General features: G+C 51.7%; 1 protein-coding gene across 3 annotated transcripts in view; it reads left to right on the top strand.

Moving 5' to 3' along the window:
• Positions 1 to 18705, top strand: part of TNFRSF8 (TNF receptor superfamily member 8) — a 61953-nt gene that overhangs the window by 33766 nt on the left and 9482 nt on the right. For 2 of the 3 annotated variants that reach the window (XM_032302632.1, XM_032302631.1), the window contains exons 7-12: positions 2558 to 2674; positions 5623 to 5772; positions 11720 to 11813; positions 12015 to 12160; positions 13586 to 13687; positions 13811 to 13864. In XM_032302632.1, coding sequence (XP_032158523.1) covers positions 2558 to 2674; positions 5623 to 5772; positions 11720 to 11813; positions 12015 to 12160; positions 13586 to 13687; positions 13811 to 13864 — 663 coding nt within the window. The remainder of the gene's footprint in view (positions 1 to 2557; positions 2675 to 5622; positions 5773 to 11719; positions 11814 to 12014; positions 12161 to 13585; positions 13688 to 13810; positions 13865 to 18705) is intronic. The other variant, XM_032302633.1, reaches the window with a different exon arrangement.

Genomic DNA, 18705 nt, shown 5'->3' with positions numbered 1-18705 from the left:
TTGTCCAGCAGTCTTTGGGTATTTGGGTTGTTTCCTCCTTTTGGCTGTGATGAATAAGGAAAAGCAAGTCTTTGTATGAAATCTCCGGGGCTTGTCTGTCTTTTTCATTGACTTCTTTTTTTTTTTTTTCTTTAAAGATTTTATTTATTTAACAGAGAGAGACACAGCGAGAGAGGGACACAAGCAGGGGGAGTGGGAGAGGGAGACGCAGGCTTCCTGCCGAGCAGAGAGCCCGATGCAGAGCTGGATCCCAGGACCCTGGGATCATGACTTGAGCCAAAGGCAGACGCTTAACGACTGAGCCATCCAGGCACCCCTTCCGTTGACTTCTTAATAGGACTTCTTACAGTTCTGGGTTTGAGCCTTTCATCCTATAGTGGTGTGCGGACGGCCGCCTTCCACCCAGTGGCTTGTCTTCTTATTCTCTTTATAGTGTCTTTGCTAAAGAGATTTTGTTTTCTTAATTTATTTTTTAAAAAGATGTATTTATTAGAGAGAGAGTGCGCATGCATGCGGTTGTGCGAGCAAGGGGAGAGGGAGAGAATCCTCAGGCAGACTCCCTGTGGCGTGCAGAGTCTGATGTGGGGCTCCATCCCAGGTCCCCGAGATCGTGGCCTGAGCTGAAATCAGGAGTCCAATGCTCAGCTGACTGAGCCACCCAGGCGCCCCCATAAAGAGATCTTCCAAATTTTAACGTAGTCACGGGCACCTGGGCAGCTCCGTCAGTTAAGCATCTGCCTTCGGTTCAGATCATGATCATGAGGTCCTGGGATCAAGTCCCATGTTGCTCAGCCGCTCAGTGGGGTGTCTGCTTCTCCCTTTTCCTCTGCCCCTCCCCCCTGCTTGTGTTTTCTCTCTCTCTCAAATAAATAAATAATATTTTAAAAATCAGTGTTAAAGTAGTCACATGGATCTGTCTTTCCCTTTGTGGCCGGTGCTTTTATGCTCCGCTCTTTATGTTCTTTTCCTCACTCAAGTCTTGAAGACATCTGCATCGACTTCCTAGAATCATTCCCATTTTGCCTTTCACGTGGAGACCCGCCGTCTGCCTGGGCTTGTGTGTACGGCGTGAGGCAGGGGTCCTGCTGGAAGGTCCGTGTGGATGTCCAGTTGAACCAATATCTTTTATCCTTCCCCACTGTGTTGCAGACATCTTTGTATCCAAAGGTCCGTATGTGCCTGGGCACGATCTTGGACTTGATGTTCTGTTCCGTTGGTCTTTCCATCTAGTGCGTGTGGATGCCCCAGGGGCTTGAATGGCACAGGTTTTCATTAAGTCATCGGGATGGTCGAGCAACATCTCTACCTTTGTTCTTCGTCACTAGACAGGCTCTTCTCAGTCATCTGCCTCTCTGTGTCCACTTCAGAATCAGCTTTTCAGATTCTGTAAACTGTCCTCTTGGGCTTTTCGTTGGGATCACACCGAATCCAGCTTACTTTAGAGAGAATCTTTGCAGTATCGAGTAGTACATGGTAAAGCTCTCTATTATTTCGCTCTTTATTTTTTTTAAGATTTTATTTATTTATTTGACAGACAGAGATCACAAGTAGGCAGGGAGGCAGGCAGAGAGAGAGAGAGGAGGAAGCCGGCTCCCCGCTGAGCAGAGAGCCCGATGCAGGGGCTCGATCCCAGGACCCTGGGACTGTGACCCGAGCTCAAGGCAGAGGCTTTAACCCACTGAGCCACCCAGGCACCCCTCGCTTTTTATTTTTATTTATTAAATTCAACTTAGGTCTCCTTGACCTTCTCCCAGTAATATTTTATTATTTTCTGTGTAGAGAGATTTATAGCTTTGTTTTGGATTTCTAGGTACCTGATGTTCCTGATGATGAGGGGAATATTTTTTTTTTCAGTATTTCGTGTTCTAACTCTTCATCACTGGTATTGTTTTGAACCGTGTGAACAGCCAATATTTGGCAGCCTCACCTACCAAAATAGCAATTCATGTGGCTCAACCCAAACATATAGGCACTCAGTTTTGATGTCATAACATTATTTCCAAGCACCTTGTTAAACTCACTTGTTAGTTCTAATAATCTAAGAATCTAATAATCGAAGAATCTGCTGGTTCTTTTGGGTCATCTGTCCCCTTTAATGATGCCATCTGTCCATGACAGCCTGATGTCTTCTTCGCCAGACCCCACTACTTTCCTCTCTTTTCCTCGCCTTCCCGAATTGCCTGGATCCCCCAGTGCCACACGGAGCGGAAGCTGTGGCCAGTAGACATCATCACCTCATGGCTGGTCTCAGAGGGAAAGTGGCCCCCGAGTTTTGAGGAGGGTGGTGACACGGCAGGGAGGCTGGGGAGAGGGCTGTGGCCGTGGTGGATGGCAGAGAAAAGGGACCGGAAGCAGGGGCCGCTTAGTGAGTGCTGCTCTCCTGTGTGGCTTTAGACAAATTCCTTCCCTCTCTGGGCTTCAGGACTCCCTCTGAGAGATCGATCTGACATGTGTGGAGCTTGGGGGCCGGCTGTGGAGCTGGGGGTGGCGATTGGGTGCGGAGGTGGGGCCTCTGCCAAGGCGGCCCGGCCTGGAGCTTCTCTGCTTCCTTCCCCAGGGCAGATCTCCCAGCAGCCGTGCGCACAGGGGTCATCGGACTGTGGGAAGCAGTGTGACCCGGACTACTACCTGGACAGGGACGGCCGCTGCAAGGCCTGCGTGACCTGTTCTGGAGGTAAGGGGCTCCTTCCTGGGAGCAGGGGCTCTTGGCTGAGAATCTGGGGATGGGGGGCTCTGAGTTTGTTCTGGTACTGCTCAGCCTCAGGAGCCTAGCTCCCCTTGCTGGCATCTCTGAGCAGCGGGCCTTTTCTGAGTGTCCTTCTCGATTGCGGGGTGTTGATGGTGGTGACCCCTTCTCACACAGCTTCCATTTGCTTACTCCTGCAAGGAAGTGTTCATTACTGTCCACCTGTTCCAGGCTTGTCCTGTTATTTTTGGTAGCTGTCCTCTGGTGTGTGGAGTACAGTTGTCCCCATTGTACAGAGGAGAACACTGAGACCTTACAAAGGCCACAGGCCCCCGAGAGCGGCATGGCCAGAGTTTCAACTTGGAGGTTCTGGGCTCGGCTAGTCACTATACTGTCCTTAGAACATTCTCAGGACAGGCAGTTGCTGGGTGACTTCTGTGTATGTGGCCGACTCAGCACAGCCTCACAGCACCACCAGCTGCCCCCTGACATCCATCCACGAGGGCTGCGCAGGACAGGGGCAGCTGCCCAGGCCGCAGACAGCCGTGGCTGATTGTGTCCCCAGCCCCATCACAAAGGCCACGGGGGCAGGGAGTGGATGCGTGATCGTGTCTCCTTGTCCAAGGTTTCTTTCACAGAAACCTTGGCTGAAGTCAGCAGAGGCCCAAAGAGGAAAGAACACCATTTGTCACTGGGGGCCACTGTTCTAGTTGCAAAGGCCACAGCAAGCTTTCTCAAAACACGGTGGTAAAAACCATCCCCCTCCTGTTTACTCATGAGTTCCATGGGTCAAAATTCAGACAGGACCCTGAGCGGGTGGCTGGTCTCTGCTGCACGACGTCTGGGATTTCAGCTGGAAAACGTGAAGGCTACAGGCGAGAATTGTCTGAAAGCCCTTTCCTTAGTGGCCTCTGTATGGCTAACTTGGGGGCTTCCTCGAGGCCTGACGCCTGGATTCCAAGGATGGGGCAGGGGTGGGGACAAGCCACATCCCTTCTGTTGGCCTTGCCTTGAAAGTCACATGGCGTGTTTTCCGCCAGTTTTTACCTCTTGAGGCAGTCACACATCCCACTAGAGTCAGCGGAAGGAGAAGAAATCAAGCTTCTCGACGGTGAGGCAGAGGTCTGGAAGAACAGATGGGGCCAGAAATGCTGCTCTGGCCATTTTTGGAAAAAATATCATCTGCCGAAGCTACCATGTCAGATAGAGAAACAAGAGAATTCCTTCAGCTCTAGGATGAAAACTCTGTGAAGCCATGGGGTAGAGAACAGGGGCCAAGAGCACGGACTCTGGAGCCCAAGAGCCTGGGTTCGAATCTTGGCCCTACCAGTTTGCAGCTTATAAACACAAGCAAGTTTCTTAACATCTCCGTGCCTCAGTTCCCTCATCTGCAGTGGCCATGATAATAGTACTTTCTCGAAGACCTGATGCAGGAATGAAGTAGGTCAGACTAAGTTAATCAGGGCAGGATGCTAAGAGTAAGACCCCCCACGCACCCAATGGTATTACGGCTGCCTTGTTTGTACTCAATAATATTTTTTAAAAAAAAGATTTTATTTATTTGTTTTGCGAGAGAGCGTGTGCATGTGGGAAGGGGGGAGAAGGAGAGGGAGAGAACCTCAAGCAGACTCCCCACTGGGGACAGAGCCCTGTCGAGTGGGGCTCGCTCTCACTTCCCTGAGATCATGACCTGAGTGGACACCAAGAGTCGGTCGCTTACCTGAGCCACCCAGGCACGTCCCACCCACGCTCGGTGCTGTTAATAGCTGAGCTTGTGATAACAGCTGTCATTGTCCCAAGCCCCCGCTGGCACTGCTGAGCTCACTCCTGCTGCCCGCACAAACTCCCCAACCCTCCCCAGTTCCACTCTCTCTGGAGGTTTCAGGAAGAGACTATGAGGTTACCTTCTGAGGTCTGTGATGTATCCTGCTGATTGAGGAAAGTCCTCCCCAGCCAGTCACATGTGTCTGATCTACTAATGTGGTCGTTCTGTTTTCACCCATTTAGAGCACATAAAATATTCCCAAGCATATGTAAATGCATTATCACATGCTTCCTTTGATAAAACTTCCAACATTTTTTTTTCAATTTTGGAAAAAAATAACCCTTTTTATCATTGAAAAAAAAATTTTTTTTTTTAAGATTTTGTTCATTTATTTGAGAGAGAGAGAAAGCATGAGCGGGGGCGGGAGGGCGGAGAAGAGGGCGGAGGGAGAAGCAGACTCCTCGCTGAGCAGGGAGCCCAACGTGGGGCTCCAGCCCGGGACCCCAAGATCATGACCTGAGCTAAAGCCAGACCCTTAACCCCCTGAGCCGCCCAGGTGCCCCAGCACTGAAGATTTCAAGCGTATTCAGAAGTAGAGAAAAGTCAGGAATGGCTGTGGACATCACCCACTTTGAACGAATGATCGAGCCACAGCCACTGTGGGTTCATCTCTACCCATGCGTGCTCACCCTGTTCTCTAGATTATTTTCTTTTATCAGCTTTATTGCAACAGGATTGACACGCAGGGCCACGCATGTGGGCAAAGCGTGCCATTTGATACATTTTGACATCGTATGCAGCTGTGAAGCCATCACCGCGATCAAGGAAAAGAAGTTTCCAGAAAGTTTCCTTGAGTTCCTTACCGTCCCTCCCACCATTGCTCACCCCACCTCCATTCCCAGGCAATCATCCTGCTTCCTGTCACTGTGGAGGAGTTTGCATATTCTAGCGTTTTCTGTAAACGTGATCAGATAGTACATTCTCTTTTTCTCCCCCTTGCCTTCTTTCGCTCAGCCCCACTATTTTGGGCGGGAAGATCTGCTCAACAGGATAGTCACATGAGTGCTTGCTTCCAGGCAAATGCTTCTCTGCCCTCCTGGGGGTCCTCGGGACCCTCTGCTCTTGCCATCCCAGATCCCTCCTCACGACCCTTCTCTGTGTCCCTTTGAAGACCTGGTGGAGAAGACGCCGTGCACATGGAACTCCTCTCGAGTCTGCGAATGTCGATCTGGCATGTTCTGTACCACGTCAGCCACCAACTCCTGTGCCCGCTGTACCCCCCGCTCCAGCTGCCCACCAGGGACGGTCACCAAACCCCAGGGTAAGCTGTCTGCACCCCCAACCAATGGGCTTCCGTCTGTGCCCCTGCAGCTGGACGTCTCTTCACCCCCCACTGGGCAAATGACCTTCAACCCCAGCTGTTAACTAGGTCAGGTTTGGGCTTTGGTTTTGTTTTCATAGTTAGATCTGGTGAGTGGAATAAAATCTAGATCTGGGCGTGCCTGGCTGGCTCCGTCGGAAGAGCATGTCAGTCTTGATCTTGGGGTTGTGAGTTTGAGCCCCACATTGAGATTGCTTAAAAAATAAATAAATAAACTTAAATCTAGATTTGGCATTTTGGTAAGAGATTCTTTTTTTTTTTTAAAGATTTTATTTACTTAGAGAGTAAGGAAGAGAGAGCGCTAGCAGGGGGAGTGGTAGGGAGAGGGGGAAGCAGGCTCCCTGCTGAGCAGAGAGCCCGAAGTGGGGCTCGATCCTAGGACCCTGGGGTTGTGACCTGAGCTGAAGGCAGATGCTTAACTGACTGAGCCACCCAGGTGCCCCTCGGTAAGAGACACTGATGATTTTTTTTTTTAATTGTTCCTTCTGAAATTGTTGGGCTCGTAAAATCTTCACTCATTTGAAAGGCTATTTCATTGACTCAAGATAGAGCAATATGAAATTTTTGAAGACAGTTCCAACTCAAGATGGTAGACCTTGGGGGCACCTGCCTGGCTCAGTCGGCAGAGCATGCAACTCGTGATCTCAGGGTTGTGAGTTTGAACCCCATGTTGAGTGTGGAGCTCACTTAAAAAACAAACAAACAAACAAACAAAACACAAGAGAAAACAAAGAAAAAAAAAAGATGGTAGGCATTTGCCAGAGTACAGAAAAATATAAACTCTTGACGTTGGAGGAAAGAAAAAAACCTGGTTAATCAGCAGAAAGGAGATTTCAGGAAATTTCTAGAAGATAGAAAACAGATGGAAGGGTGGTGACAAATGAAATGAGGGGGAGGAAACCTTGCCCTGGAATTCACGCCACCAGTGCTGCAGGACAAGTGAGAGGTCCCTTGCTCACAAGACCCCACGGAGGCTCTGGGCTCAGAGTGGCCTGGAGAAGTCAGAATGGGGCTGAAGCGGAGAATTGAACAGTGCAGCGGGCTGCAAATTCGTCTGGGAAATAACAGTTAAAAATCTGAGACAGTGGTACACCACGGACCCTGATGGTGCCTGAGTTTTCATCCTCTGGTGAAAATCATCGACTTTTTGGCTGAAGACACTGAAGGAGTATCTGGGGAAACATGGGGCTGCCGGTGGGGGCCGCCGCCCTGTGGGAAGCCCTCTTTGGTTGTGTGTTCGGGAGTATAGCCTGGCGATAAGCTACCCCTGCTAAGTCCCCCTGAAGTGAAGACGGTCAGCCCACACTCCCCACTGCCCAGAGTTCCCAGCCGGACCCCTGTTCACGAAGAGGCCTCAGGTGGAAAGGCCGTGCTACCAACGCAGCAGAAGAAACCCCACCAGCTGCTGGAGTATGCAGCAGAGTCCTTTTTAAGGAAATAGGAGAGGGCAGTAAAGCCATTCAGACTGATAAGGGAAACCAGCTGCACGATGGAGAAAAACAAAATCACAGAACACTGTGGATGAAGCGATGGAAATGGCTTCGGGAATAGGAGTAGATATTTAAAATGTTAAATTAGCATCCACAGAAAAACTCAAGAAGTTGTTACATCCATAGAGAGAGATCAGAATGCTGCGAAAAAGAAATAGTAAGAGAGAAGAGGACCAAGAAAGTTTTTAAGAAAGTGTGCGTCTTCCCAGGTATTGCCTCTCGGCCGTCCATTCACCTTCAGCACCTGCTGCGCGGGAAAAGACCAGACTCTTCTGCGTTTCTCCTCCTGATCGCGATGTTGAGCTCGGCCAGTAGAGGGCACTGGGGAGCCATTGTAGGAAGAAGGAGGCTTCTCTTGGCTGCATTTGCTTTTTCTTGCTCTTGCTGCGCCCTCTGTCGGCAGAGCACATGGGTGGGGACATCTGGTCGTGCCCGCCCCAGTCATGCTCCCAGAGTAGACAGTCCCTGGGCAGCCTCACAGCCCCAGCCTTGGTCTGGTGACCACCATGGTGTGACCTTCCCAACAGGGACACTGGTATACTCCGGGCCTCATGTCAGCCCAAGTGCCATAATTCCCCTTGTGCACCCCTTACCCTAAGCCTCGGGTCTTCCGCATTCACAGCCCTGTTGGCCTGGTCACTGTGTGCTCTGGGCCTTGTACCCACCATGATGCCCCAACTTTCCTTGCATACTTGACCTGAAAAATATGAAACTTCAGACGGACCTACCAAGAGCAAAGCAGGACGAGTGAAGATGACTCAGACCCAGACAAAACAGATGTCTTTATCCGTTCACTAGTTGACAGACATTTGGGTTATTTCTAGTTTGGAGCTATTATGAATGAAGCAATTACAAAAAGTCTCGTACAACTCTGTAAACATATTTCTTCATCTCTCATGAGTAAATACCCAGGAGATGGATGACTAGATTCCTGTGCTGGCCACCCAGAATGTTTCTGAGGGCCCATTCAAAGGCTGTCACCACCTGTGACCTGATCTTACCCACCTGGTTTTATGGATGGAGAGAATCATATGGTTAGAGGTAGAGCTAGAACATAAGGATCCCGAGTTCCAGCCCAGAGTCCTCCCTACCAGACCACATCAGCTGCTTCTTAGTTCTGAACCTAGAATTTTCTATTCGGTTAAGTACAATTAAGTTTGAAAGCATCAAAAAGCATTTTCAGACATAAAAGGGCAGGAAGATTTTCCCTCATGTGTCCTCTCTTAGAAAGTTACTTGAAGATGTTATCTGGCTAAATGAGGGGCTAAAACAAACCAAAAAAAAAAAAAAAAGCCATGAATCTAGAAAACAGTGACTCTATCCTAGGAGAGCAGGGAAGTCCCAGTATGACAGCTGTATTGCAGACCAACTGAGCCAGATGAGAACAGAAAAATGGAGGAGGGCTCCAGTGAGTTGTCCTGTCTGCAGGAATGAAAGAAGGAATCACAGTAAACTTCCTGAGTAGTAGGTTTGAAAAACTTGATGATATGGTGAAGGCACATTATTCTCTTCTCAACACGAAAACAAAAGGCAGTTAAGAACTCTAGGGAAAATAAAAAGCCGACTAACCTACACTCCAAATATGAAGATGAAAATTTTATCTGATTTTAAGCACTTGTTGGATGCACAAAAAGAGAACCCACTCGACCTTGATGCTAAGACCATTCTCCTTCAAATGGCCCAAGGATCACGTGTTTGGATTTAAAGAGAAATATTTCAGTCTGGCAAATACTATATTTTTTAGTTCTAAATTGGGAATAAGAGTGGGAGTTTCTTTTTCTTTTTTCCCTGTCTTTCAGTTGGCTCTTACCAGACAACACAGCAGCCTAAGTAGGGGCTAAACAATACCTTCTCCTCACCTCCAGATTTAAAGAAAGAGGAAAGGGGGAGGGCCATTACCCCCGGGAGAAGGGAGGCGGCTACAGGTGCGGAATGAGGCACACGGAGAGGTTGAGAGGCACCCAAGGAGCACTAGGTCCCCCTTCTCCACTTAGAGTAGGACAGCGGTACTTTCTTTTTTTTTTTTTTGAAGGTTTTATTTATTTGAGAAAGATTGTGAAAGAAAGCATGAGTGGGTGTTGGGGGAGGGGCAGAGAGAGAGGGGGAAGCAGGCTCCCCACTAAGCAGGGGGCCCAACATAGGGCTCGATCCCAGGACGCTGGGACCATGACCTGAGCCCAAGGCAGATGCCTAACCCACTGAGCCACCCAGGCACCCCAGGACAGTGGTTCTTTTGCTGCATTCCGGCAGGTGTCCAGTGGGAGCTCAGACTCAGGTGCCTTAGAGAGAGGCGGGAGGCTCTCTCCTCATGGTGCTGCCTGGGGGTCCTCGAAGGCATTCTGTGTGGTTGGCACAGTGACATACAGCCGTCCCCTCTGCTCCGTTAAGTATCAGGAGGAAGGAAATTGTATGTCCTCATGAAGACTTGTACAAGAACATTCAGAGTTGCCTTATTTATAATTTATAATTTATTTTAAAAAGCTCCAATCTGGAAACAACCCAGCTGTCCATCTGCGGGTGACCGGGAAAATGTGGCACATCTCCACAGTGACGAGTGTGCTGTGCATTATAAGTGAATCGCAGAAACACGCTGAGAGAAGGAAGCCAGACCCAGAGAGTACTTCCTGCCCGAGCCGGTCTAATGAGATTCTGGAACAGGCACACTAATCTATATAGACATAAAGCAGACCAGTGGTTGCCTGAATGCAGGAGGAGGGTTTATGGCAGAAGGGCACCAGAGAACTTACTGGGATGGTGGGAATGTTCTAGATCTTGAATGGAGGTACAGGTAAATTGGAAGGACTCAGTCTTCAAAACCCATTGAACAGTACAATGGAAGGGACATTTTCTCCTATATCAATTATGCCTTAATACAGTTGATCTCAAAAGAAAGGAACTTTCAAAAAACTGCGGCTACTTTAAATAACAGGAGATAGTAATTTCATATGTTTATTTATGTATATTTATCAGGTTTCTCTTTTGCATAACATCAGGAGGTGTAGAGCACCAAGCCATCTTCCTGTGCGATCACAGTTGGCTGGAGGTGAGGGGCGGCTTTTCCACTTTGATCCTTTGAGACACGGGCCTGCCTGTCTCAGCCAGCTCTAGCTGCAGGCATAGCGGACGGCAAACAGCAAACAACGTTGACATTTCAGGGTTCAGCTGTCCTGCCTGGGTCAGCTGGAGGCTTTGCCGTCTTGCCTGGGCGCGCAGGTTTGGTTTGCGTTGGCTTCAGGTGTTTCTCTTACTCCTGGAACGAGTGGCGGCCGCTACCTGCCCAGAGCATCCTCTCCTTACAGCCGGGGCGGGAGTGCAGAATGGCCTAGGCTGGGGACAGTCACTCTGTTCCTTCCATCCTGCTCCACGGCATTGGGGAGGCGGGGACACAGACACCTCCCCATCTGAGGAGGGGTCCCGGGATGTAATCTACTGCACTGATCCCATCTGATTGCTAATTAAATCCTCGCTTCGGGGAGCAGTTTTTAAGAACAGCTTTGTTGCAGTACACTTGACATACCCCAGGATCTGTAGATTTAAGTCTGCAATTCAATGACTGTAAAGACATTTACAGAGTTATAAAACCATCACTACAATCTACGAAACCTTGTGGCTTTAGTAGTCAATCCCCGTATCCGTCCCCAGCTTGGACAAGGACTCATCCAACTCTCTGTCCCTCTAGATGGACCTTTTCCAGACATTTCCTGAATCCGCGCTCTGTGTCAGGTTTCTCTCACGGCACATGATCCTTTTGAGGCTTCTGTGCTCTGCGGCTAGTCTTAGTGCATGGTTCCCTTTTATTGCCACACAGTATTGGGGTGCAGATGCACTACATCTTATTTATTTGTCCAGTTGATGGGCATTGGGGTTGTTTCCACCGTTTGGCTACTTTGAAGAACGCCGTATGCACAAGTGTGTTGCTCCGCAGCCCCTCCCACGCGCCTGCTCTTCTCCTTCCCCCACCGAGGGGGCCTGGGGCCACCCCGTCTTTGATTTCCTCTGCTTAGATAGCCCCACCCACACTTCCCTTGAGGGAAGCCTCCCTGGACAGACGCGTTCAAGTGCCGTGTTACGGGGAGCCCGTGTACCTTTGTGTGACACCCGTGTCACCTCTGTGAGCCCTCCACCATGCCCATGAGCCCCTGACAGTAGGGATCTGGTCTCTTTTGCTCACTGCTCCATCCCAGCTGGCAGCACAGTCCCTGACACATAGCAGGTGCTCAGCAAAGAGTTGTTGCACGGAGGGAAGGAAGGAAGGGGAGAAGGAACGAGGGTCAGGACATCAGCCCGAGTCTACCTGGCTGCAGTGTCCTTATGGCCTCACCAAGCCTCCTCCCTAGAAGTTTCCAGTCCTGCTGGGTAAGGCTCCTTGATACCAATTCTAAGACCTCTCCCTGCAGGTACAGCTGAAAGGGGTGCCACCCATGAGCCACCTCCCCCCGAGGCCCACCCTGATTGCAGCACCAACCCAGAGGACAGCAAGACGTCCACCAGGTGACTCCCTGGCCTTATCTGGGGACAGCTGGGCTGGAGGTAGGGGTGGGGCCTGGGCTGGATCTCTGTGACAAGGTCACAAGTCATTCTGGAGGATGTGTGCACGACTCTGGGCTGGCACCACTGGGAACGATTCCTGAGCACGTGCTTCCCTGTCTCCATCTCCACCATCAGTCTTACTTCTGTCTTCTCTCCTGGCAGTGCCTCTGCCCCTCTGGTCTCCTCGGGAGACCCCCAGATCAGTAAGGAGCATGGAAGGGGCATCACCCACGCTTGGGGAGACACCCCCATATCAACGAGCTCTTCCATCTCTTTCTCCTCCACGGGAAAGCCCATTCTGGTTTCAGGTAAGCATTACCTCCCAGAAAGGATGGGTCTGCCTCCCAGGGGGCCGGGAGGAGGGAGGCTTGTCCCTGGGTGGCAGCATCCACTGGGTGGGGGAGACCAAGGCTGACCCCAGCTTTCTGGCTTCTTGAGCTGAGGCTGTGGCTCTGTCACTTGCTCTTGATTGTTCCTCGCTTCCAGGCAGGGCTTGTACTCAGAGCTTTGTCCCCGTGGCCCCGTAATTGCTACTCACAAAACACTTGGACAATGAAGACATGACCTTGACTAGTTGTTTAATTCCTCTGAGCCTCAGTTTTGTCGCACGTACCACACATGGCAGTAAGCATTGGGGTACGTGTAGCTATCACCTTTTGGGGATCCTTGGGGACATTCTAAGGGGCTTTGGTGTAGGGCTTGCAGTTCTAGTGTCAAACACTAGGTGGCGGCAGCCCTCCAGCTGGCCATGCTCAAGCGTGGTCTGGGACTTGTCGCATCAGCAACTTGTCAGAGGAGCAAAATTCTGGGCTCCACCCCCGCCCCACGAACCACAGTCTGTATTGCAACATGGTCCCAGGAGATCGGCATGCACGTTAAAGCTGGAGAAGCACATAGATGGCACCTACTACGTTTTAACATCTGAACGTGGACTTAACAGTAACTATCTTCATAAGCAACCAAAGATAAAAAGGAACAAATAGTGAGTGAAGTTGTAGAAACACACACCCACACAGCGGTGATGCGTGTGGGTTCGGGAGCCGCCTGGCCTGGCCTGGCCCAGCCTGGCCCAAGCAGTGATTCTTGGGGTTTGCCCTTTGCCATTTTAGTGAGTTACTTCACAAGCCTCAGTTTCCCTTGTTTGTAAAAGGAGATGGTAATGGTGCCTGCGTGGTATTCAGGAAAGAGGTGCTGAGTGGGTGCGTGTGCAGAGAAGACCCCCTGCCTGCCTTGGGAAGCGTCCCATCTGGAGGGGAGCTGGAGCCCTCCCAGACGCCCCACTTCACCCTCCTTGCTGCTTCGCCTGCACCCCCCCGCCCTCCCCTACCCCAACCCCCCCACCCCCCGCCTCGGGGCCGCGCCTGGCAGGGGCCCTCCTCCGCAGGCCCCAGACTGTATTCTTCTGGACCTCGGCTCCTTCCTTCCGGCTCCTCAACTCCTCAATTTCTCACTGTCCAGGAATGGCTTGTTCTTCTGTCAACCATTTACCTGTCCTGACGGGCTCCCTCGAGCCAGGGGAGGGAGGGCAGGTGGATAAAGCTGCACCAGGGAGGCAGAGGGTCTGGGTCTCAGTTCCCTCTTAGGGGAGGACCAGGTCCTGCCAGCCCCGATGGCTTCTGTGCCCCAGGAGGAGAACATAGTCCAGGGTGAGGACCGTCCGGGGTGCTTGCAGTGGAGGCTCCTGGGCCCCCCAGCATCAGGGTGGAGGGAGCAGGGCTGCCTCTGTGTTCTAGGGCCCGTGCTCTTCTGGATGGTCGTGCTACTGGTGGTGGTCTTGGGCTCCGTGTCCTTCCTCCTGTGCCACCGGAGGGCCTGCTGGAAGTGGATTCAGCAGAGTGAGTACATGGGTCTTGGGGCCTGGGGGAGGGCAGGGGCTCTGTGCTAGCCCAGCCCGGGCTCTGTGCTGCCCTGCGGGGGCGCTGCGCGAGGCTCTCCAGCCAACTCCGCTGTCTTTTCAGAGCTCTACCCGTGCTACCCTGTCCAGACCTTCCGGCCCAAGCTGGAGCCTGCAGGTAAGTGTCCAGATGTCCAGAGGGGGCTCCTCGGGCCACAGGGACACAGCAGCTCTGGGCCCTGGGTCTGGGGCTCCCTCTCTGCACAGGCGTATTGGTAAGGGGAATGCAGTGCGGTCGGGAACCGTCCTCCACAGTCCTCCGTGGCATTCGGACGGCGGGTTAGCAGGAAGGTCTAAGATCCATCTCATCTTTCATTCTTCCCTCCACAGTGCCCACCCCCTGGAGAGGCATTTCTGAATGCCTTCCCTTCCTTTCTGGCCTCTCTGCCCCTTCCCCCTTCTCCCCGACGCTCTGTGCCTCTCTCCTGCTGGCAGCGAGGGCTGTGGGGTCTGTAGGGCAGGCTGATAGGGCTGGAATCCTGTTCTACCACTTCTGAGCTGCATGGCTCTGGTGAGTTTCATCATTCCTCTGCCTCAGTGTCCTCACTGTGAAGGGGGGTGGCAAGGTCTGCCTCAGATGGCGGCCGTGCGGCTCAGTTGAGGCGGAAACTGTGTGCAGCTGAGGGTCGATGTTGGCCAACAGGCCAGCCCGTGTTGGAGGCTGCTTTCCTCACCAGGCATCTCAGGGCCTTCTGATTTCTAGGCTGTTCTAAAGCCTTCTCTGGCCCTGCTTTCAGGCCAACTTTTGCAGACCGCCTGCCAGAGCCCCTGACCTATTTCCAGCCCTCACCCGGGTGTGAGTGCGTGCATGCGTGTGTGTGTGTGTGTTGGCGGGTGGGGGGGTGGGGGGTGGGTCCCAGCCATCCTTGCCACATGCCTCTTCTCCCCTGTGCAGCCCTTTCAGGCAGGACAAGGTCTCACCAGCACTCCACAAGCACTGATTGAGCACCTACTGTGTGCTGGGCCCCGACCCAAGGGGGGAAGGAGTGAACTTCCCTTTCTGGTTTCAAGGCAGAGGGTCCCACCATCCCATGAACCCCAAGGGGGATGGGTGATGATCTCCATTCCATAAGGAGGAGTCAAGTCCCAAAAGTGGGTAGCTGGCGGGGGCCACACAGCTGGTGAGACTCAAGACTCAGGCGCTGGTCCTCGAGATTGTGGGCTTTGTTTGTGGAGGGCTCAGACCTGTCTCCTCTGCCGCCCTCCCCTCAAGCTTCGTGCTTTCTCCAGTGTCCACACAGGAGCCCAGTGGGCAGCCTTGGTCCAGGTCACGGCCCTCTTGCCCCCTATCTCCCCAGGACCCTTGGAGACCTTCACTGCCGCCAGCTTTTGGACTTGGGCACAAAACCCGTCCACCGAGACCTGTTTCAAACTTGATGAGTTTCACAAGCACCTGCTGTGATCTTAGCAAGGGGGGTTTTTGTGTTTTGATAGTTTCAAGCCTTTTTCCATGAGCTGTCAGCCTTAATGTCTCATTGAAACCCATGTTTGCTTTCTTGACATTTTTCTAGTATTAGAATTTCCATTGCTGTCAGTTTATTTTTTTCTTCAAACCTTCGTGATGGCAGTTTTGCCACAGAGAAAAATAGAGAGAGAGAAAAGCACCTTCCCTGAAGAAGTTAGACCTACAAGAAACCAAGCCCTGAGACTCAGTGGCAGCCATCCTGTTTGGGGCTATTTCTGGCCCTCTGGCTTCCGGTGGGTCCCTGGCAGGGTCTGGGTTCCCGGCCTGAGCTGGACGGAAGACGAAGCCAGGATAAGTGCCCAGGACTCAGGATGAGAATGGACAGAGGGTGTCGATGCCCCGATCCCCCCCAGAGCAGTGGGGCCCGAAGGGGTTAGGGAGCGTCCGTTCACTTGCTGGCTCATTCGCATGTTCAAATCGTGGTCCAGGTGCTGGGTACAGAAACGGGTCCTCGCTCTCTCTGGCGTTTAGATGAGCGTCAGGTGCGTCAAGGGACCGATGGCTGGCCAGGTGGGGATGCGCGCCCTGGCCCTCCCTGCCCCAGAGCTCCGGCGCCTGCCAGCTGTCTCTCGAGTCATTTCCATGTTGTGGCCCGTGTCCTCGGCAGCAGAGCCCAGGTGCACAGCGGACCTGGGAGGCACTTGCAGCTTTTGTCCCCATTTCCCAGATGAGAAACCAGGTCCACAGGAAGGTCGAGGAGCTTGTTTAAGACCAGTCGGTTAAGAACAGTCTGAGGTCAGAATTGTGCCTGGTTGAGAAACTCAGACTAAACTTCTTCATTTTAATGAACACCAAAGTCCTTATCTGTTACTTCAGGCAGGTTTAAGTTGAAAAAAAAATGTTCATTGTTGTTGTTTTGAAATAATTTCAAGCTTAGGACAGAGTCACAAGGAAATGCAAAGAACTAATTTTTCTCAACTTTTTGAGGCGAGTGAGTATCTCGATGCCTTATCATACTTTATAGTGTGTGTTCATGCAAACAAGGTGTATTTTTATGCAACACAGGGATGCCACCAAAATCAGAATTCACACTGGTGCGTTACCACCAACGAATTCTCAGACCCCACTCAAGATCCTTCCTTTATCCCAGCCATGTCCTCCACAGCAGAAGAATCCAGTTCAGGACTCCATGTTGCTTCTGGTTGTCACGTCTCTTGAGTTTCCTTCAGTCTGGGTCCATTCCTGTTTTTTCCGTCACGTTTGTGACCTGGCCACCTTTGAGCATCTCCCCGCTGACTTGGCCGTCCCTCCCCTTAGGTTTGCCCGGTGCAGTCCTTGTGATGGGAGAGTTGAGTCAGGTCCTGCGTCTCTGGTGGCGGGAAAATCCCAGCAGGGCTGCTGAGCTCCCCAGGTGGCGGCCGTCCTGCCAGTTTCCAGCCGGTTGGTCCCTTTCCCAGCATGGCTGGCTGGGAGCACTTGACGCCAGCGCTGCCTCCCAGGCCGCTCTGGCACGAGGCTGTTCTTTTCTCCTTGGCAAGGAGTAAGTGCTTTCGGGGGAGCAACTGCGAGGCTCTCTGAATAACCGGTTCCTCATCACACTTTCTTCTTTGTCGTCTCTATTTATATCTGCATGCACTCGTGGCTTTCTGTCTTATTCTCTTGCCATCATTATTGAGTTAGTGTTCAGATTCGGCCCTTGAAGTTGGCGCTGGCGTCCTCCTGTGTTCTGAGCACTTCTTTAAGACGATCCTAACTTACCTGGTCCTTCTCTGCCTTCACCCTGGAATCAGCTGTGTCTCCCATGAGCCAGATCTGAACCTAGGGGTGCCGTTGCCAAAGCCTGGCTGAGCCTCCTTCGTCGGGTCTGTTCCGCTTCCCACGGCAGCGGGGCCCCCAGGCGGGATGGGGGCTGGCACTGAGAGGGGGCAGTGGCTGGGGCGGACGGGAGTGCTGGCATCGGTGTGGGAACTCACAGGGTCGGCTGGAGTGGCCTTCACGGCAGCCCTGGGGAAACTATGCAGTTGTCCCCGGGGGGGCCACCAATGTCTCGTGTGTCCCTGGACTCATGTCCTCGGGTGCCAGACGCATTTATGAAAAGATCGTAGTTACTCCCCCAAGCGAGGAAACCGATAATGAAGACCGTGGACTAAAGCCACATTTTTCCAGGATGCACACTTAGGAAATCTGACCTCTGTTCTCAGCACAGTTTGTCCTGAGTTTTTATCAAAGTACACACGTGGGTTGTCAGGCACCTGTAGATAGACATTGGTACCTCTGGATTCGGCCTTTTCACCTTTCTATTGTTTTATGCTTGTTCCCAAGAGTCAGTGTCACGTGCTGGTTTTCTCCTTGGCGTGATGAGCGCCGCGTTAGTGTCCCGGGGCCCGCCGCGTGGCCCGCAGCCTCCTGGGAATGGTCCCTTTCTCACATTTAAATTTCTAAAAATTTTCAACAGACTTAACATTTTAGAACCATTTTAGATGCATAGAGTATCTGAAAAGATAGTTCAGAGAGTTCTGTGCACACCCGGTGTCCTTCCTGCCTCTGCTGCGCGCAGCTTGCCTCAGTGTCTCTGTCCGGTAGCCGAGGTCGTACTGATACATTCCCTTCAACTGCAGCCCACACTCTAGGGTTACTTAGGTGTTCTGTATGTGTGTGTAAGAGATCCTTTTTTTTTTTTTTAAGATTTTGTTTATTTATTTGAGAGAGAGAGTGCACGTGCGTGCATGAGCTGGGGGAGGGGACGAGGCAGAGAGAGAGAGAGAGAAGCAGGCTCTGTGCTGAGCAGAGAGCCCGATGCGGGGCTTGATCCCAGGACCTTGAGATCATGACCTGAGCCGAAGGCAGATGTTTAACCACTGAGCCACCCAGGTGCCCAGCCTTGGCAGTTTTGAGGCCTGCTGGCCCGTTAGGTACAGGATGCCCCTTTATAGGAATTTGTATAATATTTTCTTCCTGGTGACAGTGGGGTGGCAGGTTTGGGGGAGGAAGACCACATGGGCACAGGATCGTTCTTACCACATCATGTCAAGGCGCGTGCTCTCAGTGGGACTGATCACTGGGTACCTTCGCGTTTTGGGTCTCATTTCATCTTCATAAAAACCCTCCAGAGTTGGCATGCTGTGTCCCACTTTCCAGACATGAGAACTAAAGCTGGGAAGGTGGAGAGATGTTGTGTTGGGGCTTCCTTGCTCGGACGGGCTCTGTTTCAAGACTGCCAAGCTGCCTCATTGTTTGTCATCTGGGTTGCTTTCAGTTTTTTGATTATAACTACCACCTCTGCGGACAGCCTTGTTGTGTTCTCTTGGGTTATTTCCTGAGGGTGTGTCCCTGAAGCGGGATTTACTAGGTCAAAGAGTGTGAGGTTTTCACTGCCAGATGGCTCTTGAGAAACATGGAACCAGTTCACAGGGCATGAGCCATGGTGTTCCTTTTTACCCACATCCTTTCCAAGACTGAGTTTTATCACTTTTATTTATTTTATTTTATCTTGTTACTTTGTCACACTCTTTCCCCCTGGCCACCTAAACCACAGCTGGCTATTTGCAAAAGTC

Source organism: Mustela erminea, chromosome 10 (genome assembly GCF_009829155.1).
Source record: "Mustela erminea isolate mMusErm1 chromosome 10, mMusErm1.Pri, whole genome shotgun sequence".
In the NCBI taxonomy this organism is placed as follows: domain Eukaryota; kingdom Metazoa; phylum Chordata; class Mammalia; order Carnivora; family Mustelidae; genus Mustela; species Mustela erminea.
Note: the sequence above shows the minus strand (reverse complement) of the source record. Positions and strands in the feature narration are given on the sequence as shown.